The sequence below is a fragment of the Salmo trutta genome, unplaced genomic scaffold (genome assembly GCF_901001165.1).
Source record: "Salmo trutta unplaced genomic scaffold, fSalTru1.1, whole genome shotgun sequence".
NCBI lineage: Eukaryota > Metazoa > Chordata > Actinopteri > Salmoniformes > Salmonidae > Salmo > Salmo trutta.
The window spans coordinates 3,387,787-3,412,982 of NW_021822962.1; the positions used below are offsets into that span (position 1 = coordinate 3,387,787).

Genomic DNA, 25,196 nt, shown 5'->3' on the forward strand with positions numbered 1-25,196 from the left:
TCTGGGGGCTGGGTTAGGGCTGGGGGTTGGGCCTGGGCTAGGGCTGAGGGTTGGGCTGGGCTGGGCCTGGCACTGGGGGTTGGGGTTATGTCTGGGGGCTGGGTTAGGGCTGGGGGTTGGGCCTGGGCTAGGGCTGAGGGTTGGGCTGGGCTGGGCCTGGCACTGGGGGTTGGGGTTATGTCTGGGGGCTGGGTTAGGGCTGGGGGTTGGGCCTGGGCTAGGGCTGAGGGTTGGGCTGGGCCTGGCACTGGGGGTTGGGGTTATGTCTGGGGGCTGGGTTATGTCTGGGGGTTGGGCCTGGGCTAGGGCTGAGGGTTGGGCTGGGGCCTGGGCTGGGGGTTATGGCTGGGCTAGGTCTAGGCGGCTGGGGCTAGAGGTTGACATGGGAGTGAAAATGCATTCCTGTGCCGTCTTGTCTAATGTTTTCCGTACTGTCCCGATCCCGCAACAGTTCTATAACCCCCCCAAAACTTTTCTGTCCTGATAAAAATCCCTCCCTTCCCGTCATGTCCTCATTTTAATGAGTAGAAATACCTTCCTCTGTTAGCTGCTCCACTCCGTCTGCTGCCCCCCTCCCTGCACTCTGCCCCCCTCCCTGCACTCTGCTATGTGTGAGTTTCCATAGCAACATACTCGTTTTGGGCTGCTCATTAGACGAGAGAGCAGTTAGCTCGCTACTTTTTGTTGCCTGCCTAGCTGATAAAGCACAATTATATCTCTTTTTATTAGTGATTGAAGAACCCGTGTTACTGTTCAAAAATGATGTGGCCTCCTAAAACTGCTTATAACACAAAAATAACAGTTTACAAATAAATTCCTGAACTTCCTGTGGACTGACGATCTTGTCCCGAATTTGACTCTAGAATTTCAATCCCGTTCCTTTGTTAACCTCTAGCTGGGGCTGGGCCAGGGCTTTCTATTGGGCTGGGCCAGAGCCTTTGCTTGGGCTGGGCCAGGTTGGCTTCCATACTTTAGCAGTATGGATCCCTAGGATGGTGGATTGATTGGGTCAGAACCTGCAGATATAATGTAGGTTAGGCCAACGTGTAAAACTGGAGCATATGTAGTGGATATTTTCTAAACTCTTTTCAAGAGAGGCTAGTTTGACTGTGTAGTGCTCAGTAGATTACTATCTAGAATGTCCTTCAGCTTCCTGGTGATATGGAATTTCTCAGGTGTTGTATTCTAGGAATGGCCCTCATATTCCAGCTGTCACTGTGTATTGTGGCAACCGGAAGTGTTGCAGGCAGTTTCCCAGCGTGTATTGTGGCAACCTGAAGTGTTGCAGGCAGTTTCCCAGCTCTCTCACTGTGTGTATCTTGACCCATAACTAGGCAAGTCAGATCAGAACAAATTCTTATTTACAAATTCTTATTTACCCCAGCCAAACCCTAACCCGGGCCAATTGTGCGCCGCTTTATGGGACTCCCAATCACGGCCGGTTGTGATACAGCCTGGAACTGAACCAGGGTCTGTAGTGACGGCTCTAGCACTGGGATGCAGTGCCTTAGACCTCTGCGCCACTTGGGAGCCCATTGTGGCAACCTGAAGTGTTGCAGGCAGTTTCCCAGCTGTCTCACTGTGTACTGTGGCAACCTGAAGTGTTGCAGGCAGTTTCCCAGCTGTCTCACTGTGTACTGTGGCAACCTGAAGTGTTGCAGGCAGTTTCCCAGCTGTCTCACTGTGTACTGTGGCAACCTGAAGTGTTGCAGGCAGTTTCCCAGCTGTCTCACTGTGTACTGTGGCAACCTGAAGTGTTGCAGGCAGTTTCCCAGCTGTCTCACTCAGACGGTGGACACATCTCCCTCTGTTGGTCAGATTAACTCAGTGTAAATATCTGCTCCCTCTGCACCAACACAGTCAAATTTAACTAATATAAGCTTCTGAAGAAATACAACTAAACATTTTGAATGTATAACAATCAAACTAGGACCCCTACAAATACTGGGGAAATGCGTGGGATTTAAAATGTCATCTGAAATAGATAGTTTAGGCCTAGATTGTGTCACTACTAATATAATGAGTTATTCTACAAAATTCGAAATTATAAATGTAACAGTGTAGGTTCCGTCCCTCTCGTCGCCCCAACCCGGGCTTGAACCAGGGACCCTTGCACACATCAACAACAGCAAGGGGAAACCCTACTTCAGGTCTCAGAGAGAGTGACGTCACCGATTGAAACGCTATTAGCGCGCACCACCGCTAACTAACTAGCCATTTCACATCGGTTACACTCACCCCCCTTTTTGACCTCCTCCTTTTCCGCAGCAACCAATGATCCGGGTCAACAGCATCAGTTTGTAGCGTGGTTCGTTCTGCATTGTGTACTTTTACTTAGGACACTGCCACAACTGGAATTATGATGGTTGAATCATGTTTATTCGACCTGCACACGAAGAGACAACACACAATATGTTAGCCCTCGGTGCAGTCACAGCTCTCGGGCACCTGCGTGACCACATAGCAACTCACTCTAACACGGTCCCAAATACTCCCGAGTTACAATAGGTACCCTAATTAGCGAGCTCGGTGAAAGTTGTTAACATAAATCTTTATAATTGTCCACATTGTAACAAAACCCATAGTTGCGTAACAGCACTTAATGTAACTTTACCACAGTTTTATATTGACAAATTACGGCGCCAAGGACAACATACCTTGCTAGTTGAAGGTCCGGCAAAAGAGAACAATGAGAAGGTACGTAAATACAGATAACCCGCGATGGACCACAGCAAAATATACAAAACTTTAACAATTAGGTGTATTTACAATATAGATATCAAAAAATGTTTGTACACCGAAAAATAACATTAACTATGCTGCTGTAATTAAATAAAGAAAACACCTTGAATTATTATTATTAACTTATTAACATCCCCTCTTGACCTGGCCTACTTGAACTGTCCTTGTGTGCAACTTGGTGCATAATCTAGGGGAACAACATCACTCTACTACATAAACACCATTATGGAGGCTACAGCCATATCACGCTAAACAGTGGTATGGTTAGGCTATCACAGGAGGAACACTTGTTGTGACTGGAAGACCCCATGTAGCCTATCCCTGACAGACAACCCCAAACCCCCCTTAGTCTCTATGGAGTGAAAGCGTACCCAGACGTTCAAGCCCAGCTTGAACAAAAAAGGGAATCAGGTGCCCAACTGAGGGACTTGATGATCCAAAAAGCATTCCTCAGTCTCTCTCTCTACCTCCTCCCTCTCTCCCTTTCGCTCTCTGCATGCCAGCCATATAGCCTCCCAGGCCTAGCAGAGAGAACAGGGGGATCAGCCATATAGCCTCCCAGGCCTAGCAGAGAGAACAGGGGGATCAGCCATATAGCCTCCCAGGCCTAGCAGAGAGAACAGGGGGATCAGCCCTATAGCCTCCCAGGCCTAGCAGAGAGAACAGGGGGATCAGCCATATAGCCTCCCAGGCCTAGCAGAGAGAACAAGGGGATCAGCCATATAGCCTCCCAGGCCTAGCAGAGAGAACAGGGGGATCAGCCATATAGCCTCCCAGGCCTAGCAGAGAGAACAGGGGGATCAGCCATATAGCCTCCCAGGCCTAGCAGAGAGAACAGGGGGATCAGCCATATAGCCTCCCAGGCCTAGCAGAGAGAACAGAGGGATCAGCCATATAGCCTCCCAGGCCTAGCAGAGAGAACAGGGGGATCAGCCATATAGCCTCCCAGGCCTAGCAGAGAGAACAGGGGGATCAGCCATATAGCCTCCCAGGCCTAGCAGAGAGAACAGGGGGATCAGCCATATAGCCTCCCAGGCCTAGCAGAGAGAACAGGGGGATCAGCCATATAGCCTAGCAGAGAGAACAGGGGGATCAGCCCTATAGCCTCCCAGGCCTAGCAGAGAGAACAGGGGGATCAGCCATATAGCCTCCCAGGCCTAGCAGAGAGAACAGGGGGATCAGCCATATAGCCTCCCAGGCCTAGCAGAGAGAACAGGGGGATCAGCCATATAGCCTAGCAGAGAGAACAGGGGGATCAGCCCTATAGCCTAGCAGAGAAAACAGGGGGATCAGCCCTATAGCCTCCCAGGCCTAGCAGAGAGAACAGGGGGATCAGCCATATAGCCTCCCAGGCCTAGCAGAGAGAACAGGGGGATCAGCCATATAGCCTCCCAGGCCTAGCAGAGAGAACAGGGGGATCAGCCATATAGCCTCCCAGGCCTAGCAGAGAGAACAGGGGGATCAGCCATATAGCCTCCCAGGCCTAGCAGAGAGAACAGGGGGATCAGCCATATAGCCTCCCAGGCCTAGCAGAGAGAACAGGGGGATCAGCCATATAGCCTCCCAGGCCTAGCAGAGAGAACAGAGGGATCAGCCATATAGCCTCCCAGGCCTAGCAGAGAGAACAGGGGGATCAGCCCTATAGCCTCCCAGGCCTAGCAGAGAGAACAGGGGGATCAGCCCTATAGCCTCCCAGGCCTAGCAGAGAGAACAGGGGGATCAGCCATATAGCCTCCCAGGCCTAGCAGAGAGAACAGGGGGATCAGCCATATAGTCTCCCAGGCCTAGCAGAGAGAACAGGGGGGATCAGCCCTATAGCCTAGCAGAGAGAACAGGGGGATCAGCCATATAGCCTCCCAGGCCTAGCAGAGAGAACAGGGGGATCAGCCATATAGCCTCCCAGGCCTAGCAGAGAGAACAGGTGGATCAGCCATATAGACTCCCAGGCCTAGCAGAGAGAAGAGAGGGATCAGCCATATAGCCTCCCAGGCCTAGCAGAGAGAACAGGGGGATCAGCCATATAGCCTCCCAGGCCTAGCAGAGAGAACAGGGGGATCAGCCATATAGCCTCCCAGGCCTAGCAGAGAGAACAGGGGGATCAGCCCTATAGCCTCCCAGGCCTAGCAGAGAGAACAGGGGGATCAGCCATATAGCCTCCCAGGCCTAGCAGAGAGAACAGGGGGATCAGCCATATAGCCTCCCAGGCCTAGCAGAGAGAACAGGGGGGATCAGCCCTATAGCCTAGCAGAGAGAACAGGGGGATCAGCCATATAGCCTCCCAGGCCTAGCAGAGAAAACAGGGGGATCAGCCATATAGCCTAGCAGAGAGAACAGGGGGATCAGCCCTATAGCCTCCCAGGCCTAGCAGAGAGAACAGGGGGATCAGCCCTATAGCCTCCCAGGCCTAGCATAGAGAACAGGGGGATCAGCCATATAGCCTCCCAGGCCTAGCAGAGAGAACAGGGGGATCAGCCATATAGCCTAGCAGAGAGAACAGGGGGATCAGCCATATAGCCTCCCAGGCCTAGCAGAGAGAACAGGGGGATCAGCCATATAGCCTCCCAGGCCTAGCAGAGAGAACAGGGGGGGGGATCAGCCCTATAGCCTAGCAGAGAGAACAGGGGGATCAGCCCTATAGCCTCCCAGGCCTAGCAGAGAGAACAGGGGGATCAGCCCTATAGCCTCCCAGGCCTAGCAGAGAGAACAGGGGGATCAGCCCTATAGCCTCCCAGGCCTAGCAGAGAGAACAGGGGGATCAGCCCTATAGCCTCCCAGGCCTAGCAGAGAGAACAGGGGGATCAGCCCTATAGCCTCCCAGGCCTAGCAGAGAGAACAGGGGGATCAGCCATATAGCCTCCCAGGCCTAGCAGAGAGAACAGGGGGATCAGCCCTATAGCCTCCCAGGCCTAGCAGAGAGAACAGGGGGATCAGCCATATAGCCTCCCAGGCCTAGCAGAGAGAACAGGGGGATCAGCCCTATAGCCTCCCAGGCCTAGCAGAGAGAACAGGGGGATCAGCCATATAGCCTCCCAGGCCTAGCAGAGAGAACAGGGGGATCAGCCATATAGCCTCCCAGGCCTAGCAGAGAGAACAGGGGGATCAGCCATATAGCCTCCCAGGCCTAGCAGAGAGAACAGGGGGATCAGCCCTATAGCCTCCCAGGCCTAGCAGAGAGAACAGGGGGATCAGCCATATAGCCTCCCAGGCCTAGCAGAGAGAACAGGGGGATCAGCCCTATAGCCTCCCAGGCCTAGCAGAGAGAACAGGGGGATCAGCCATATAGCCTCCCAGGCCTAGCAGAGAGAACAGGGGGATCAGCCATATAGCCTCCCAGGCCTAGCAGAGAGAACAGGGGGATCAGCCATATAGCCTCCCAGGCCTAGCAGAGAGAACAGGTGGATTTCTCATTAGCCATCCCCTCTCCATGCAGCCAGTCCATTTTCTACAGTTGGGGGGAAAAGTATTTGATCCCCTGCTGATTTTGTACGTTTGCCCACTGACAAAGAAATGATCAGTCTATAATTTTAATGGTAGGTTTATTTGAACAATGAGAGACAGAATAACAACAAAACAATCCAGAAAAACGCATGTCAAAAATGTTATAAAATGATTTGCATTTTAATGAGGGAAATAAGTATTTGACCCCTCTGCAAAACATGATTTAGTACTTGGTGGCAAAACCCTTGTTGGCAATCACAGAGGTCAGACGTTTCTTGTAGTTGGGCTACAGGTTTGCACACATCTCAGGAGGGATTTTGTCCCACTCCTCTTTGCAGATCTTCTCCAAGTCATTAAGGTTTCGAGGCTGACGTTTGGCAACTCGAACCTTCAGTTCCCTCCACAGATTTTCTATGGGATTAAGATCTGGAGACTGGCTAGGCCACTCCAGGACCTTAATGTGCTTCTTCTTGAGCCACTCCTTTGTTGCCTTGGCCGTGTGTTTTGGGTCATTGTCATGCTGGAATACCCATCCACGACCCATTTTCAATGTCCTGGCTGAGGGAAGGAGGTTCTCACCCAAGATTTGACGGTACATGGCCCCATCCATCGTCCCTTTGATGCGGTGAAGTTGTCCTGTCCCCTTAGCAGAAAAACACCCCCAAAGCATAATGTTTCCACCTCCATGTTTGACGGTGGAGATGGTGTTCTTGGGGTCATAGGCAGCATTCCTCCTCCTCCAAACACGGCGAGTTGAGTTGATGTCAAAGAGCTCCATTTTGGTCTCATTTTACCACATCACTTTCACCAGTGTTCCTCTGAGTCATTCAGATGTTCATTGGCAAACTTCAGACGGGCCTGTATATGTGCTTTCTTGAGCAGGGGGACCTTGCGGGCGCTGCAGGATTTCAGTCCTTCACGGCATTGTGTGTTACCAATTGTTTTCTTGGTGACTATGGTCCCAGCTGCCTTGAGATCATTGATAAGATCCTCCCGTGTAGTTCTGGGCTGATTCCTCACCGTTCTCATGATCATTGCAACTCCACGAGGTGAGATCTTGCATGGAGCCCCAGGCCGAGGGATATTGACAGTTCTTTTGTGTTTCTTCCATTTGCGAATAATCGCACCGACTGTTGTCACCTTCTCACCAAGCTGCTTGGGGATGGTCTTGTAGCCCATTCCAGCCTTGTGTAGGTCTACAATCTTGTCCCTGACATCCTTGGAGAGCTCTTTGGTCTTGGCCATGGTGGAGAGTTTGGAATCTGATTGATTGATTGCTTCTGTGGACAGGTGTCTTTTATACAGGTAACAAACTGAGATTAGGAGCACTCCCTTTAAGAGAGTGTGCTCCTAATCTCAGCTCGTTACCTGTATAAAAGACACCTGGGAGCCAGAAATCTTTCTGATTGAGAGGGGGTCAAATACTTATTTCCCTCATTAAAATGCAAATCAATTTATAACATTTCTGACATGCGTTTTTCTGGATATTTTTGTTGTTATTCTGTCTCTCACTGTTCAAATAAACCTACCACTAAAATTATCGACTGATCCTTTGTCAGTGGGCAAACGTACAAATTCAGCAGGGGATCGAATACTTTCCCCCCCCGTACATCCCAAAGGCACCCTATTCCCTTTATAGAGCACTACTTTTGACCATGGCCCATAGGATACCTATAGGGCTCCAGTCAAAAGTAGTGCTCTATGCCTCGTCACCATACACCTCCTCTCCAATCCCCACTGATCCTGAGAAAACCCCACCACGCAAAATGAACACACACCATTAAAACTAAAGCACGTGCCCCCTCAATTTGATCCATTTTTAAATACACATACAAATAACAGGCCTACACGATATGGGCTAGTCTCCACAGCATTACGATATGGGCTAGTCTCCACAGCATTACGATATGGGCTAGTCTCCACAGCATTACGATATGGGCTAGTCTCCACAGCATTACGATATGGGCTAGTCTCCACAGCATTATAATATGGGCTAGTCTACACAGCATTAATGCAAATATATTGAATTCGTATTTCAGTGTTCCCTCAACAATTTTTGGTAATGGCATTTTTATAAACGAAGTGATAAAGGATGTGGTGGAACAAACTAGACAGAGACCTATTCATTAAACCGATGTCCTCTAAAAGTAGCATAAATCAAATGGTGCCATGATTACAACCCTGCCAGGACTTCTCCCTGCATTCCACCCAGTGCATTCAGAAAGTATTCAGACCCCTTCCCTTTTTCCACATTTTGTTACTTTACAGCCTTATTCTAAAGTGTATTAAATATGTTTTCCTCATCGATCTACACACAATACCACATAATGAAAAAGCAAAAACAGGTTTAGAAATGTTTGCAAATGTATTCAAAATAAACTGAAACACCTTATTTACGTAAGTATTCAGACCCTTTGCTATGAGAATTGAAATTGAGATCAGGTGCATCCTGTTTCCATTGATCATGTTTGAGATTTTTCTACAACTTGATTGCACTCCACATCTGGTAAATTCAATTGAATGGACATGATTTGGAAAGGCACAGACCTGTCTATATAAGGTCCCACAGTTGACAGTGCATGTCAGAGCAAAAACCAAACCATGAAGTCAAAGGAATTGTCCATAGAGCTCCGAGACAGGATTGTGTCGAGGCACAGATCTGGGGAAGGGACCAAAACATTTCTGCAGCATTGAAGGTCCCCAAGAACACGGTGGTGTCCATCATTCTTAAATGGAAGAAGTTTGGAACCACCAAGACTCTTCCCAGAGCTGGCCACCCAGACAAACGGAGCAATCGGGGAAGAAGGGCCTTGGTCAGGGAGTTGACCAAGAATCCAATGGTGACTCTGACAGAGATCCGTAGTTCCTCTGTGGAGATGGGAGAATCTTCCAGAAGGACAACCATCTCTGCAGCACTCCACCAATCAGGCCTTTATGGTAGAATGGCCAGAGGGAAGCCACTCCTCAGTAAAAGGCACATGACAACTCGCTTGGAGTTTGCCAAAAGGCACCTAAAGGACTCTGACCATGAGAAACAAGATTCTCTGGTCTGATGAAACCAAGATTGAACTCTTTGGCCTGAATGCCATGCGTCACATATGATAGAAACCTGGCACCATCCATACCGTGAAGCATGGTGGTGGCAGCATCATCATGCTGTGGGGATGTTTTTCAGAGGCAGGGACTGGGAGACTAGGCAGGCTGAGGGAAAGATTTCATTTTTATTTAATTGAACCTTTATTTAACTAGGCAAGTCAGTTAAGAACAAATTCTTATTTACAATGACGGTCTACCCCTGCCAAACCTTGATGACGCTGGGCCAATTGTGCGCCGCCCTGTGGGACTACCAATCACGGCCGGATGTGATGCAGCCTGGATTCGAACCAGGGACTACGCCTCTTGCACTGAGAATGCAGTGCCTTTGACCGCTGCGCCACTTGGGAACCCAAAGATGAACGGAGCAAAGTACAGAGAGATCCTTGATGAAGTCATGAGTGCTCTCAAGCAGGTTCTCAGACTGGGGTGAAGGTTCACCTTCCAACAGGACAATGACCCTAAGCACACATCCAAGACAACGCAGGAGTGGCTTCGGGACAAGTCCCAATGTCCTTGAGTGGCCCAGACAGAGCCTGGACTTGAACCTGATCGAACATCTCTGGAGATGGCTGTGCAGCGATGCTCCCCATCCAACCTGACAGAGCTTGAGAGGATCTGGAGAGAAGAATGGGAGAAACTCCCCAAATGCAGGTGTGTCAAGCTTATAGTGTCATACCCAAGAAGACTCGAGGCTGTAATCGCTACCAAAGTAAAGGGTCTGAAGACTTATGTAAATGTGATGTTTGTTTTTTGTTTTTAATACATTTGCAAAAATTGATTAGATTGATGAGGGGAAAAAACAACTTAATCATTTTTAGAATAAGGCTTTAACGTAACAAAATGTGGAATAAGTCAAGGGCCCTGAATACTTTCCGAATACACTGTATCTAATGGTTTTGGTCTGGTCAAGGGGCTCTGTCTGGGGTTCTGTGTGTCAAGGGGTTCTGTCTGGGGTTCTGTGTGTCAAGGGGCTCTGTCTGGGGTTCTGTGTGTCAAGGGGCTCTGTCTGGGGTTCTGTGTGTCAAGGGGCTCTGTCTGGGGTTCTGTGTGTCAAGGGGCTCTGTCTGGGGTTCTGTGTGTCAAGGGGCTCTGTCTGGGGTTCTGTGTGTCAAGGGGTTCTGTCTGGGGTTCTGTGTGTCAAGGGGCTCTGTCTGGGGTTCTGTGTGTCAAGGGGCTCTGTCTGGGGTTCTGTGTGTCAAGGGGCTCTGTCTGGGGTTCTGTGTGTCAAGGGGCTCTGTCTGGGGTTCTGTGTGTCAAGGGGCTCTGTCTGGGGTTCTGTGTGTCAAGGGGCTCTGTCTGTGTGTTCTGTCTGGGGTTCAGCCAAGGGATACAATTGATTTTGGACCAGATTGTTTATCATTCTGGACTGGGGTGATATCATGGAGCTAAAAAGGCAACAAGACAGACTGCCTGTATCTTGAGCCAGAATCCTGTCAGGCCTGACTGAATGCAGTGGTTGGTTGGAGTCTTTAGGAATGGTTGCCAGCTGATCAGAGACAGGCATCATGTTCACAATGATAGAAGCTTAATCAATATGGGAGGATCTTCTGTTACTGTGATCCTTGAGGGACAACATCATGTGTGAGTGAGAAGAGGTGGGGGCTTGGTGTGACCCACATCCATGTTCATCAATATTCAGTAACTCTGTGCAGCACAACAAGACAAGACTCACGCCCACGTCTCCCAGGGTGACTAACATTCACCTCCCCTGTTCTGTACTCCTCTACTGTCTGCTGCACAACTGCATAACTGCATACTCTAGCAGTTTGTGTGAATGTGTGAGAGAGAGAGACTCACAAATTCTGAATGCAATTATAATGCATGAGTATAACATTGGAACTAAACTTAAATTGCACTGCGATCTGAGTCCCATGGCCATTGTAATCTCAAAGTAACAAGGAAGGCACCGTTAGCACAGTGTAAAAACAGTAATTGTCAACAAACTAACTAGTTACCAAGGAGCTTGATCTTCAATTAGGTTTATTTAAAGCTACTCAAGTTGTCAACAATGGTTCGTTCTCAGTGGTGTAAAGTACTCAAGTAAAAATACTTTGAAGTACTACTTAAGTAGATTTTGGGGCCATCTGTACTTTACTATTTATATTTGTGACAACTGTTACTTCACTACATTCCTGAAGAACATTTTATTTTTACTCCATACATTTTCCCTGACACCCAAAAATACTTAACCTTTTGAATGCTTAGCAGGACAGAAAAATTCACGCACTTATCAAAATAACACATTTGGTCATCCCTACTGCCTTTGATCTGGCGGACTCCCTAAAAACACATTCTTCGTTAGTAAATTACGTCGGAGTGTGCCCCTGGCTAGCCGTAAATAAATAAAAAAAACAAGAAAATGGTGCCGTCTGGTTTGCTTAATATAAGGAATTTGAAATTATTTACATTTTTACTCTTGATACTTAAGTACACATAAAACCAAATACTTTTACTCAAGTAGTATTTTACTGGGTGACTCACTTTTACTTGAGTCATGTTCTACTAATGTATCTTTACTTTTACTTAAGTATAACAATGTAGTATTTTTTCACCACTGTTCGTTCTATCATTGCGCTGCCTAGATGCAGTATCTAGCAAGTGTTTGCAACGTAGCTTGCCTAGGCCTAGTGCTGCAAACAGACAGGGCTGCAAATGGCAATAGCTCAACACGGTTCCGTGCGTAAACGTTGAATGCATTGGCCAACTGGCGCTCCCGAAGTGCGAGATGGTTCCTAATCGTGCAGTTTGTAGCTATACATTGCAATGCTATAGCGTGACAGTAAGTAAACAAAATCTAAAGACAAACGTCCCATCAATACCACACCTAACAACAGCGCTGTCAGACGCAGGAAGTAGCTACAGCTAGCTAACTGGTTCGAGCTAGCTCTAGACAGGGCAATTGCAGAAGTGGAGTAAGCAGATTGACTGTTTCTGTTTGGTTTGTTCAATGCTTACCGATGTGGTTATCCTCAATGTGCACGATGAGTTCAGCCAACGATTCGAAGTGGAGTCCGCAACCACCGAACCTACAAATGTTAGAGAAGAAGGAGGCAGCGGCGATGCCTGTCATGGTCTAAGCTACCTGTACATTGAATATGTGGTCCAGTGAGGGGAGTCAGCTACAGACACCAGGCAGCGGCGCTAGCAGCTGGAGCATAAGCATGGGGTGGGAGAGTGGAGCGAGAAAGGGCAGAGGGGATATGTTCACGTGATAGTCGGAACTAGGAAACTCGGAAATTTCGATTTGCAAATTTGTTGAACGCGGCACGTGAATAACTACAACCAGTTAGCAAGTCGAACATTTCCGAGTATCGAATAGCACTTGCGGCAATAGGGCTAGTGGGGCGGCAGGTATTCTAGTGGTTAGCGCGTTGGACCAGTAACCGAAAGGTTGCTAGATCGAATCCTCGAGCTGACAAGGTAAAAATCTACCGTTCTGCCCATAGGGAAAGTTAACCCATGGTTCCTAGGCCGTCATTGTAAATAAAATACCTAGTAAAATAAAAAAATTCTATGAAAAATAGGGACAGTGACAATATCATTGCCTGTTGAGCACCCCTTAGGTAACACACTTTATAATCAACGTCAATAATATACTTGACGTAATATTGTGAATTGTAGGCCAGAACAGTAGGCAACACATTTCAAAAACACCATACCTGTTTGAATTATGTGATAGGGTAGTAGGAACCTTACTTTTTGTCAGTTTCCCCTGGGATCCTAATTAGGGAGGGTCACATTAGAAGGTTTAATACGGGTGTATTAGTCGACGGGAGAATATTACCATGAGTAAATAAAAAATAAATGACTAACAAATTGAAGCATCATTTTATTTGGTAGTAATATAAATAACAATACGTCATACAATGTTGCCAAACGCAATATACGCTAAAAGTATGTGGACACCTGCTTGTGGAACATCTCATTATAAAATCATGGACATTAATATGGAGTTGGTCCCCCTTTTGCTGCTATATCAGTCTTCACTCTTCTGGGAAGTCTTTCCACTAGATGTTGGAACATTGCTGCAGGAACTTACTTCCATTCAGCCACAAAAGCATTAGTGAGGTCGGACACTGATGTTGGGCGATTAGGCCTGGCTCAGTCAGCATTCCAATTTATCCCAAAGGTGTTCAATGGGGTTGAGGTCAGGGCTCTGTGCAGGCCAGTCATGTTCTAACACATCGATCTCGACAAATCATTTCTGTATGGACCTCGCTTTGTGCACAGGAGCATTGTCATGCTGAAACGGGAAAGGGCCTTCTCCAAACTGTTGCCACAAAGTTGGAAGCACAGAATCTTCTAGAATGCCATTGTATGCTGTAGCGTTAAGATTTCCCTTCATTGGAACTAAGGGGCCTAGCCCGAACCATGAAAAACAGCCCCATACCATTATTCCTCCTTAACCAAACTTTAGTCGGTACTATGCATTCAGGCAGGTAGCATTCTCCTGGCATCCACCAAACCCAGATTTGTCCATCGGACTGCATTGCGTTTGGTGATCTTAGGCTTGTGTGAGGCTGCTCGGCAATGGAAACCCATTTCATGAAGCTCCCGACTAAAAGTTATTGTGCTGAAGTTGCTTCCAGAGGCAGTTTGAAACTCGGTAGTGAGTGTTGCAAACGAGGATAGGCAATTTTTACGCGCTTCAGCACTTGGCGGTAGCCAAATCTACTAATTTGAAGGGGTGTCCACATACATTTGTATATATAGTGTATAGGTTCATAAAAACCTCACAAGCAAAATTAATAATGTTACAAACAAATAAATTCAATTTCATGAAAACATTAACTTATTCATGCTGATAGACTCAAAGGAGGCAAGTTTGCGCAAAACAAGCATTTGACATATTTTGCCATGAATAATGTGAGTAAAGTTGCTAAACAGTAACAACAAAACAATATAACATACTTGGTTCATTTCAAATTTGTTTGACTTGCATTTGAAATTCCTATTTCGGTCAACAGCTTTCCCAGCATCAGACAACTATAGACATGAATGAACTTGAGAGCAGTGGTGTAATGAAAATAGCATAGACCGTTTTCAGATTTCTCAGACACACAGAAAACGGTCTATCTTGAAAAGCACAGCACTTCTTATGAAAAGATCTTTTCAACTGTTTTTTTCTTCTTCTTTTCAGCACCAGTGACAGATGTCCAACCAGCATCCCGCATCCTTTTCATTGCAGCGAGCTTTAAAGTACTCCCAGGTGATTTCTGAATGGCAGGGCTCTGGATCTGAAACATTACAGACTAATACTGACGTGGACATCACAGCATTAACTACTTTTCAGTTACAGACTATATTTTACAAGTTGCAGAGTATAGACTATACCATACAATGCAATATGGTATTTCACAACTTATTTCATAATGCAGAGCGTGTACTGCCAAGTAAGTCAAGTATTTGGTGTTAATGTAAGGCTGGCTCATTCTACCTTCCTGAATATGTCCACTTTTTGATTCTGTGCTGCTGGGACACTTGGCTGCAGGCGGCTCTTGAATGGATCAGTTGCAACTGCAATGCTCTGCCATTATACGAACCAGAAAGACCCAAGTTAGATGATGTGATATGTAAAGCAAAATTATTTCCACAATTAAATGTGCATGTGCACACTATACAGCTTGCATATAAAGTTATGATAATAAATCCTGAGTTTAAACAAATCCAATGTTTTAAGTCTATCCAAGTTCAAGCAGTGTATTCATTAAATCTTGAAGCATTATTTACCAATAAATCATTATGTTCCGAGCTGTCAGACTTGGGGTCAAGCTCCAGGGTGCTTTTCCCCCAGGGCACAGACTTCCCAGTGGATGGAGGAGTTCTGATTCTGTAAGACTGTAGAGAAAATCACTCAATCACTCACAAAGAAATTGGATGGAGAGAATCCTCTGGGGGAATGGCTCACATATCATGGTCAATAAATAAAAACACAGTTAATGAATACTAAACATAAAAAAATCTATCAACATACTCCAATACCTTAATCCGTGGTGTTGCACTAACTATATTGGTGGAGCTCCAAGATGGAGTTCTGAGAGCTTCGGTTTCCTTTGACGCATCAAACATACAATACCACGTCAGTTCATCTAATCAATTCTACAGTGATCATACAGATAATTTATTATTGAATAGCGTAACTTATGCATTATGAATACAACAAATAAAATAATCAACCAATTCCAATACCTTAATTCGTGGTGTTGCTGCAACTCTTGTCATGGAGCTCCAAGATGGAGTTTTTGGGGCTTCGTTTTCCATTTCCTTTGACACATCAACACTATCAGTTCATCTAAGGTATTATACAGTGATGATGCACATGGATGTAGTGGAGAAACATTTCAGAAAATGTTTGACCCGAACAGAATCATTTTTAAGAAGTTCATGATCACTTACATTAATGTTTGGAGTCACAACAACTATTTTCTCTGAGGTTTGGGATGGGGTTACAGAGGCTTTCAGAGTTTTTGTCTTTCTCTGACTGTCTTTTGCCAAACGGAACACAGGCATCTTGGCGGAGGAGGAAACTTTGGGGGTTTCAGAACACCTAACTTCTTTGGACTTTGGCTCAGGCAGCTAATTTGTAAATATAAAAAAATTAAAATAACAATTTTTGTCAGACACTTTTAAACAACACAAACTGTTGTAATGCTCTGATATCTGAATATCTACCTGTTCATCCTGTGTCTCAAGCTGCCTGCTCATTTTCTTTTCTTTTTTCAGGTCTGTAATCTCTTGTAGTAAGCTTTCCTACAACCCAACATGACATCATGACTGAGTAAATAGACAACATTTGTCACTTGACACAGCTTTGTCAGCATGGGACATGACACACTTACCCTCTCGTTCATTTCTTTCTTTAGTTGTTCCTTCAAACGGTCATTCTCAATCTTCTGCTGTGACAGCGCCAATTCCTGAGGAAAAATCAGAAAAATATCCAAGAAGCAGAGGTATAACACTCTACTGAAATGCTCCCAGTTAATCCGATCTCATGTGTATTTCTCTACTATATTGTAGCATACCAGTGATGTTCTATTAGCAGTTGCCTCCTTGTCTTTCCTCTTCTTCTCATCAAGCTCTGCATCTTTCTCGTCAACCATTTTGTCATACTGGTTCTGATACCAACAGAGAACTAAATGTTAACAAACACACATGGATAACATTTCATACAACATGCAAGATGGCAGCGGTGTTGGTGTAATCTGCGGATATTGACCTAAAAATAACTTTACCTTGTGCTTTTCCATCAAGGCAACCATGTCTGCTATCTTGTTCTGACATTTGATTTCAGTATCTTCCTTACTCTTGACGGCATCTGTTGCTGCAAGATGTAGCTTTTGCACCTGCAAGGATCAAGATGTGCAGCAAGTATGTTGCCACATCTACCAGAATGTACCATATTATTAACTTCCAATAAGCACCTTTTTCTGAAGCTCTGCCTCAGATGTTGATTTGGTTCCAAGGTCATCAAGCAAACTTTTACATTCCTCTTCATTTGATCGTTGAACATTTTCTGACTCCTCTTTCAATTTGTTTATCTGTAATGGATGAAAAACCATGTTGCATCACAACTGAATTACAATGTTGCACTTGTCTTGTAAATTACCATTTAAAGCCACACGGTACCTCATTTTCAAGTTCACTGGATTTTGCTGTCTCAATTGCAATTTGTTTCTTCAACGTTTTGTTCTGAGAACATACAAGTAAATGAAAAACAGGTTATAGAAAGCTGAACAGTTTATATTACTGTATAATTCATTTGTCATTTTATAATCGATTTTTTAGTCAACACAAACCTCTTTTTGGTATTCGTCCTGAACTTTAGTTTTACTCTCTAATTTTATCTTCAGGTTGGACAGCTAGAGAGAAAAAGCTAAGTGTTTGATAAGATAATTAAAGACAAAATAATCCAAGTGTAGACATGACTTTGATAATCACCTTTGACTCCACTGCTTTCATTTGTTTATCTTTCTTTGAGAGCTCAGCCTGCAGATCTCCACACTATAGGAATTAAGTCAAACAGAAAATAGTCAACTTTATTTACTATCACTCATCAGTGTGAATATAGAATAAAACAGACGTGCATTTAGATTTGGACATTTACATGACTTGGCCATATAATTTATTTGAAAAACAGTGTTAAACTGACATCATGTTGAAAGATCCAATACAGACGTTTTATCTCAATATCAAATATTTTCTGGGTAACAATTAAGTACCTTACTGTGATTGTTTTAAAATAAAATGGTAAAAAAATAAACAAAAATAACTTCTTAGCAAAGAGCAATTTCTCAAGCAAGAATTTAGCTAGGACTATCTGGGAGTGGTTTGAGTAGGGAGGGGGAAACTGACAACTAGATGTTATTGGCAGAGAGGTTTGGAAGACTCTTTCTTATTGGTCTATTAACTAATTTACCACATGGTGATGACATCAGGCAGGCCAAAACTCCATTCCACCAAAACATACAGAAATTTCAGGCGGTCTTTTCAAACTGCTTTTACACTAAAAGGGCATTATCATAATTTTCACAATTTCACAGTATTATTCCAACCTCATAGACAGTTGATTTGCTTACCCTTTCTTCAAGTTTCTTCTGCAGATTCTCAGTGTCTTGGCCTTGCTCTTCAACTTTGGCATTTAAGGATTTCAATTCCTCTCTACAGGAAAAAGGTGAATGATTTTGGGAAATTAAAACAAATGTTGCTGCATGCAACATTGTATAATGACTATCATTACTAAAGATTTATAAACAATTAACTCTAACTGACCGTAATTGGTGGTTTTCTTCTTGGAGTCTTTCAATTTCCTTCTTCATCTTCATCTCTTTTGCCTCGCTCTCCTGAATGACAAGAATATTCCCATTACAACACAATACCATGAATTATCAGCAAACTGCTAAATTATTCTGTATTACTCTATACAGACAGCATCACATGTTTAATTCATACAGACCTTCAGTTGTGCTACCAGAATGTTTGCCTCTGAGGATTCATTCTGAATCTGCTCCAGAATAGTCTTCTTCTCAAGCTGCAGCTGATTGAAACTTGCTAATAGCTCCTTATACTTCTCCCTGGAGAATAATTCACAATCAGCATTATTTACAAAGACATAGAAAAAAACTATCCCTCAGGTTATTGAATACTTTATACTTGAACATCCAAGGACTCACTCATGCTGTACAATGTCTGTCTTTAGATTCTCTTTCTCCTTGATGGATTTTTCATCTCTTCTCATTGCAGCAGATAACTGCCCCTCAATCTCTTTTATTTTCCTCTGTGGGATACAACATATTAACAATTTATTTCCTGGACTCATGTATGTACAGGTGTCAAACAAAACATTTAAACATAAATTTGCATTGCCAATATTGTGCAAGGAAAATACAATTAATAGAATGAAACCTCAGTCATATTGGCTTTTTCGTTCAAGTCGTTTTGCATTGTTTCAGCATTTCCAAGAGCCTTTTCCAGTAAAATGTTTTCAACAGACATGGTTTCCACTTTATTCTAGAAGGGTACAACATATTCCAATATTAAAAGATAATACGATTTATGCAAACAATATCCTTCTAAATAAGAAGCGCTATAAATGTATCCACACAACTGATCATCTGAACATCATCTCACCTTAACTTGGTGAATTTCAGCATGTTTCCCCTCAAGCTCTGTGGTGAGTTCTGATGTTCTGGTCTCCACAACTTTAATTGTTTCCTCTAGTGACTGTATGGATTTATTTTTTACATCCTAAAGGCAAGAGTAAAATAATTGCTATTTCATTAACCTCACCATGGACTAGGCATGACAGTTATGAGGGAAGTGCCAATTTGAGTCCACAAAACATAGGGGACATATAATCTTTACCAATTCATCTTCAAGGATTTGTAGCTGGCTGTCTTTCTTTTCTTTCTGTTCTTTGATCTCTCCTAGAAAACAAAATTTATATTTAATCTGGTTGCATACAAGCTAAAACAAATGTCAATATTCGAAAAATAAAGCAATTGTAACACGAAAGGGTGTGTGATACACCTTTTTTTAGCACAGTCGCAAGTACGAGGCAAAGCCGAGCAATACTTTACCTAATTCAAGGTTTTTCCTGTCAAGTTCCTCTGTGACTGCCGTAAGCTTCAGTTCAAGTTCTTTTACCCTGAGAAACAAGTTAACATTCAAAGTAATATAAGAATCTTGATTACCATTTTGGGGTTCACCAAACAGGGGTCAAAATAGTAAATGTATTCATTTCTCACCTCTGTATCTCAACTGTTAATGATGTCTGAAATTCCTGGGCTGTGGCCTGAATCTGTACAAGCTTGTCTGCTTGTTGATCTTTTATTTTGTTGAGCTCTTCCAAGCTTGAGTCTTTCTTGGCAATGACCTTTGCATTCTCCTCTTTGTTGCTCTCTAATGCTGTAGCAATAGCTTTTCTACTTTCCTATAGAGATTTAAAGTAACAATGCACTTTTCCATTGTCTCATTATGTACTATCCACAGCCACATAAAGATAAATAACAACTTAGAATGTAAAATGGCCAACATATGCCTCCTTGGAATATACATGATGAACTGCATAACTTGCATTTTAAATATAATTTTTATTAACATATTGGAGTACAAAACAACATACTAACCTCACATTCTTCATTGAGCTGTTCTGCACTTTGCAGACTTTCTAACAAAGATTCTTGTTCTTGTTTGGAACATTGAAGGGCTTCCTGGTGTTGTTCTGTCAAAGGAAATAAGATGTTAATGTTCTTGTCGTAATATATGATATTATATAGGAATAAGGAAGTTTCACTTCCAGTAAAATGCATGAAATGGATTTAAAAGTTCACCAAGACCTATTCGGATGGAATTCATTTTACTGAGCGTAATGTAAATTGTGCACAAGAACAAAACACCACATCCATAATTTTAGTCCTGAATCTGCCATGGCAGGAGTAACAATTCCAGCCAGAATAACCATGGTCCTCTGATATTACTACTCTCGTTCTTATCGACATCGCTGTGTTTTCCGTAACATTAGAGTTTGACAAGTATTGCTTGCAGTTTGAGCAAGAAAACATAAAACTGATTTGATCAATTGAAGCTTAAAACAAAGTGCTGCACATTACCATAAGTATGTGGACACCTGCACGTCAAACATCAAATTCCAAAATCATGGGCATTAATATGTAGTTGGTCCCTCCACTTTTCTGGGAAGGCTTTCTACTAGTGGTTGGAACATTGCTGCGGGGACTTGCTTCCATTCAGCCACAAGAGTAAGTGAGGTTGGGTACTGATGTTGGGCGATTAGGCCTGGCTCGCAGTCGGCGTTCCAATGCATCCCAAAGTTGCTTGATGGGGTTGAAGTCAAGGCTCTGTGCAGGCCAGTCAAGTTCTTCCACACCGATCTCGACAAACCATTTCTGTATGGACCTCGCTTTGTGCACATACTTTTGTATACAGTGTATATTTCATATAACTGGCCTGCCATTATCAACTTTCAAAGTGAATACTTTTGTTTATACCTTTTGTGCCAGTGAACTGAAGTTGAACATTGCCAAATGCATCAGTTTAATTAAGCCTAAATACGCAATAAAAAAGTATTGCGGTTATAGGCTTATTAAAAGGGGCAATCTGCATTTGCTACATCCATTTTGAGAATTGTGAATTATTGATATGTAGCCATTGTTTCTTGAAGAATATAACTTATAAATGCCTCATGAGCTTAGTTCAACTGTCGTACCCCATCAGAAAATATAAGCTTGTTTTACTCTGTTTGTAAACAATGTAAATGTAAACAAACACTATATAGCCTAAGAACATGGTTACAACTATAATGTTGATATCATGGATGCCCAGACTAAGCATCCATTGTTCTGTCTATGAATTTGAGAGTGGTTACACTTCTTTAACCTCATCCCTAAGCTTTTTACCAAAGCAGGGGCGGGAGAAGGCATTGTTAGTTTTTCAACTGCTGATTGTCTCTTTAAAGAAACCCTGGCTGTTGATGTAGTAGGCAGTAGATCAATAGAACACAAAGCATCCCCGGGGTTAACTTTGTTGGACATGGCAAGTTCACTTTCGCATCTCAAGTGCAAATAGGTCTACTGTTCAGCAGCTCATATCAGCAGGATGTGGGGCATTTTTATTAGGAGGAACTTCCACCGTGGACCTCTAAAATAATGATTTGGATCACACTTCCTCAATTTAAATATTATGAGGACACCTACAAATGTTGGCAGCCAAGCACGAGTTATCAATGTAGCCTACTATCTTGACATGACCTTTAAATATTTTCACACCTTGAATGAAGAAAAAAAATGAGTTATAGGAGGCAGTTTGGAAAAACATACTACGCAAATCATCCTCTGGAATAACGCACATGCTGGGGTAATAATTACATAACCAACGTCTCTAGTAATACCAGTCCCGTCCAAATAAGATCTAGGCCTAATCAATGAACAAAAAGTGCCCATCTTACGTGCTGCCCGTTGTAACCGTTTGCAACTCTCTTGTGTTTCATGGAGGTTGAGCAGGATTGCCTGAAGTTCTTTTTCTTTGTCCTTCATTTTCATCTGAAGTATCACAACCTGTAAGAGACATTTTCAGTTTGCATAGTCTACATACACAATGCCAAAAACTGTTCATATTGTTTGTGACAACAATAGGTTTCCGAAAATGTGTGTTTTAGGAACCACTCAGAGAGGGTGTCCTCTACTCGTGTTCAGTCAGTTATAGACCAACCTCTTCTTCTTTCATACTGAATTCTTTCTCAAACTTCTCCTTTAAAACGGCAAATTCTTCCAAATCCTCTTTGACTGTAAAATATTCACATCATTGGAGTTATTGTTCTCTTTTTATATACTGTGTAAAGTGCCTAGTGTTATGTTCACAACAACACAATACAAGTGCATTGATGATGATATATTTCAAGTATACATACCTTTCAGCATTTCATGGCGATCAGTTTCTGCTTGAATACGTAGACTTTCAAAGGCAGCATTCATCCTCTATAACAATTAATACAAATGTTTTTACAAATATTCTTTTTCACTAGCATCATATAACTGACGCCATACATGCTGTATTAACCTCTCTAGGGTAGGGGGCAGTATTTGCACGGCCGGATAAAAAACGTACCCGATTTAATCTGGCTATTACTACTGCCCAGAAACAAGAATATGCATATAATTGTTTGATTTGGATAGACAACACCCTAAAGTTTCTAAAACTGTTTGAATGGTGTCTGTGAGTATAACATAACTCATATGGCAGGCAAAAACCTGAGAAGATTCCTTACAGGAAGTGCCCTCTCTGACCATATCTTGGCCTTCTACACTCTCTTTATTGAAAACTGAGGATCTCTGCTGTAACGTGACACTTCCTACGGCTCCCATAGGCTCTCAGAAGGCGGCAGAACGGGGAATGATGCCTTTGCAGGCCCAGGCTGAAAAACAGTAGCGCATTTGGATAGTGGTCGATCAGAGAACAATGAGACTGGAGGCGCGTGCACGAGCCGACACCCTGTTTTAATTTTTCCGTCTTTGAACGAAAACAGGGTTTCCCGGTCGGAATATTATCGCTTTTTTACGAGAAAAATCACATAAAAATTGATTTTAAACAGCGGTTGACATGCTTCGAAGTACGGTAATGGAATATTTAGAATTTTTTTGTCACGAAACGCGTCGGGCGCGTAACCCTTCATCACCCTTCGGATAGTGTCTTGAACGCACGAACAAAACAGAGGATATTTGAACATAACTATGGATTATTTTGAACCAAACCAACATTTGTTATTGAAGTAGAAGTCCTGGGAGTGCATTCTGACGAAGAACAGCAAAGGTAATCCAATTTTTCTTATAGTAAATCGGAGTTTGGTGAGGGCCAAACTTGGTGGGTGTCAAAATAGCTAGCCCGTGATGGCGAGCTATCTACTCAGAATATTGCAAAATGTGCTTTTGCCGAAAGGCTATTTTAAAATCGGACATAGCGATTGCATAAAGGAGTTCTGTATCTATAATTCTTAAAATAATTGTTATGTTTTTCGTGAACGTTTATCGTGAGTAATTTAGTAAATTCACCGGAAGTTTGCGGTGGGTATGCTAGTTCTGAACGTCACATGCTAATGTAAAAAGCTGTTTTTTTATATAAATATGAACTTGATGAACAAAACATGCATGTATTGTATAACATAATGTCCTAGGAGTGTCATCTGATGAAGATCATCAAAGGTTAGTACTGCATTTAGCTGTGGTTTGGGTTTATGTGACATTATATGCTAGCTTGAAAAATGGGTATCTGATTATTTCTGGCTGGGTACTCTGCTGACATAATCTAATGTTTTGCTTTCGTTGTAAAGCCTTTTTGAAATCGGACAGTGTGGTTAGATTATAACGAGAGTGTTGTCTTTAAAATTGTGTAAAATAGTCATATGTTTGAGAAATTGAAGTAATAGCATTTCTAAGGTATTTGAATATCGCGCCACGGGATTCCACTGGCTGTTGAGTAGGTGGGACGATTTCGTCCCACATACCCTAGAGAGGTTTAATGAAGATAACAAATCAATTATATCAATTATATTATTTTAATCAAAAGAACAGAAAATTATAATATTCACCTGAATAGTTTCACTGTTTTCCATGAACAAGTGATGGGTTTCCTCTCTTTCAGATTCAACTAAGAGAACATAGGTTGGTTTGAGGACAACGTAGACCACAGAATGTCATCATTTCGCATTCAGGCAACTAGCATGTACACTTAGGCTGAGTAGTCGGCATGTTTTACTCACATAGATGGATTTTCTCAGCTGATCTTTCAAACGTATCCTTTAGTATATTACATAGGTTCCGTGTTGCATTGTTTCTGTTGGAAAAATAAACATTACAGAAAAAAGCAGAATGATGATGATACAATTTATAGTGACAGTTTCATGTTATAATCAAATACATACTTGTTCTGCAGATCATCATTCTCACTGATCTGATCCTCTAGTTTTATGCTGAGGCTTTCATTTCCGAACTAAAACATAAAGGAAAGGAAAAATAGGATATATAATAATAATTCTTTTTTTTAAAGGACTTCAGCATTTTTTGCATCTTTTCAATATAGGCCTATACCTGTACATTTATTGGTACATACCTGCAATTCTTGAATGGCTTTACGTTGGGTTTCAATTGTTCTTTTGTTTTCTTGCAGCTTCCTGTCTTTTTGCACAGCCTCTGAGTCCACTTTGACTTTCCAATATTTTACTTTCTGAACTTCTTCAAACAGTTTTGAATACAGCTGACTGGGTTTGCAATTGGTCTAAGAAGATTTAGAAAACACATGTCAGAAATCTACAGCATAATCTATGCATAATCAGCGGAGGCTGGTGGGATGAGCTATAGGAGGACAGGCTCATTGTAATGGCTGGAATGGAATCAATGGAATGGAGTCAAACGTGGTTTCCATATGTTTGATACGTTCCATTTATTCCATTCCAGTCTTTACAATGAGCCCGTCCTCCTATAGCTATTTCCTCCAGTCTCCTCTGAATCACAGCCTATTATGTAAAACTAATGCTCCTAAGAATTGAGATAAAGGCTAATTTGCTCATATGCGACTAATCTCGGTTAACCCAGAACTAAAGTCTAGCGTAATTGATCAGATGCTCGATTAAGTTCTGGGTAAAGAAGTGTTAAGAGAAGAGATAGAACGAGGAGCTCTACCCTCTCTCTTTGCAAGTTACGGGCAAATCTATGGGCCAAATGTCCCCTCCCCTTCCGAAATTCAACACACCACACCAAATCTTGATTTTTCCAAATAACCGGTGACAAAAAACCCAAGGACCGGAACTAATGCTGCTCGCTATCTCCCGCATCCCATTGTATCATGACAGACCTACTGTACCATTTATGTTTCCATAGTCTGTCCACCAGAGATTAACACTCAACTAATATTGG

General features: G+C 43.2%; 2 protein-coding genes and 1 long non-coding RNA gene across 5 annotated transcripts in view; 1 reads left to right on the top strand and 2 right to left on the bottom strand.

The window, feature by feature from the left end:
- LOC115187733 (juxtaposed with another zinc finger protein 1) overlaps positions 1 to 12,913 on the bottom strand; it is a 42,933-nt gene extending 30,020 nt beyond the window's left edge. Inside the window, exon 1 of the mRNA XM_029746749.1 lies at positions 12,232 to 12,913. Coding sequence (XP_029602609.1) covers positions 12,232 to 12,346 — 115 coding nt within the window. The 5' untranslated portion in view covers positions 12,347 to 12,913. The remainder of the gene's footprint in view (positions 1 to 12,231) is intronic.
- On the top strand, positions 11,779 to 14,942 carry LOC115187737 (uncharacterized). Its single transcript, XR_003876126.1, has 2 exons — positions 11,779 to 12,055; positions 14,417 to 14,942. It is a non-coding gene; the product is annotated as an uncharacterized LOC115187737 (long non-coding RNA).
- Positions 13,875 to 25,196, bottom strand: part of sycp1 (synaptonemal complex protein 1) — a 29,011-nt gene continuing 17,689 nt past the window's right edge. For all 3 annotated transcript variants that reach the window (XM_029746724.1, XM_029746723.1, XM_029746722.1), the window contains exons 5-35: positions 24,394 to 24,558; positions 24,206 to 24,273; positions 24,044 to 24,117; positions 23,873 to 23,931; positions 22,199 to 22,265; positions 22,000 to 22,073; positions 21,737 to 21,845; positions 19,902 to 19,996; positions 19,521 to 19,705; positions 19,353 to 19,420; positions 19,138 to 19,199; positions 18,904 to 19,020; positions 18,679 to 18,783; positions 18,447 to 18,550; positions 18,230 to 18,347; positions 18,046 to 18,116; positions 17,853 to 17,934; positions 17,215 to 17,277; positions 17,073 to 17,135; positions 16,903 to 16,965; positions 16,698 to 16,814; positions 16,509 to 16,619; positions 16,299 to 16,391; positions 16,116 to 16,190; positions 15,949 to 16,026; positions 15,673 to 15,852; positions 15,466 to 15,540; positions 15,259 to 15,327; positions 15,007 to 15,114; positions 14,714 to 14,803; positions 13,875 to 14,513 (exon numbers count right to left, since the gene is read on the bottom strand). In XM_029746724.1, coding sequence (XP_029602584.1) covers positions 14,373 to 14,513; positions 14,714 to 14,803; positions 15,007 to 15,114; positions 15,259 to 15,327; positions 15,466 to 15,540; positions 15,673 to 15,852; positions 15,949 to 16,026; positions 16,116 to 16,190; positions 16,299 to 16,391; positions 16,509 to 16,619; positions 16,698 to 16,814; positions 16,903 to 16,965; positions 17,073 to 17,135; positions 17,215 to 17,277; positions 17,853 to 17,934; positions 18,046 to 18,116; positions 18,230 to 18,347; positions 18,447 to 18,550; positions 18,679 to 18,783; positions 18,904 to 19,020; positions 19,138 to 19,199; positions 19,353 to 19,420; positions 19,521 to 19,705; positions 19,902 to 19,996; positions 21,737 to 21,845; positions 22,000 to 22,073; positions 22,199 to 22,265; positions 23,873 to 23,931; positions 24,044 to 24,117; positions 24,206 to 24,273; positions 24,394 to 24,558 — 2,949 coding nt within the window. In that variant the 3' untranslated portion in view covers positions 13,875 to 14,372. The remainder of the gene's footprint in view (positions 14,514 to 14,713; positions 14,804 to 15,006; positions 15,115 to 15,258; positions 15,328 to 15,465; positions 15,541 to 15,672; positions 15,853 to 15,948; positions 16,027 to 16,115; positions 16,191 to 16,298; positions 16,392 to 16,508; positions 16,620 to 16,697; positions 16,815 to 16,902; positions 16,966 to 17,072; positions 17,136 to 17,214; positions 17,278 to 17,852; positions 17,935 to 18,045; positions 18,117 to 18,229; positions 18,348 to 18,446; positions 18,551 to 18,678; positions 18,784 to 18,903; positions 19,021 to 19,137; positions 19,200 to 19,352; positions 19,421 to 19,520; positions 19,706 to 19,901; positions 19,997 to 21,736; positions 21,846 to 21,999; positions 22,074 to 22,198; positions 22,266 to 23,872; positions 23,932 to 24,043; positions 24,118 to 24,205; positions 24,274 to 24,393; positions 24,559 to 25,196) is intronic.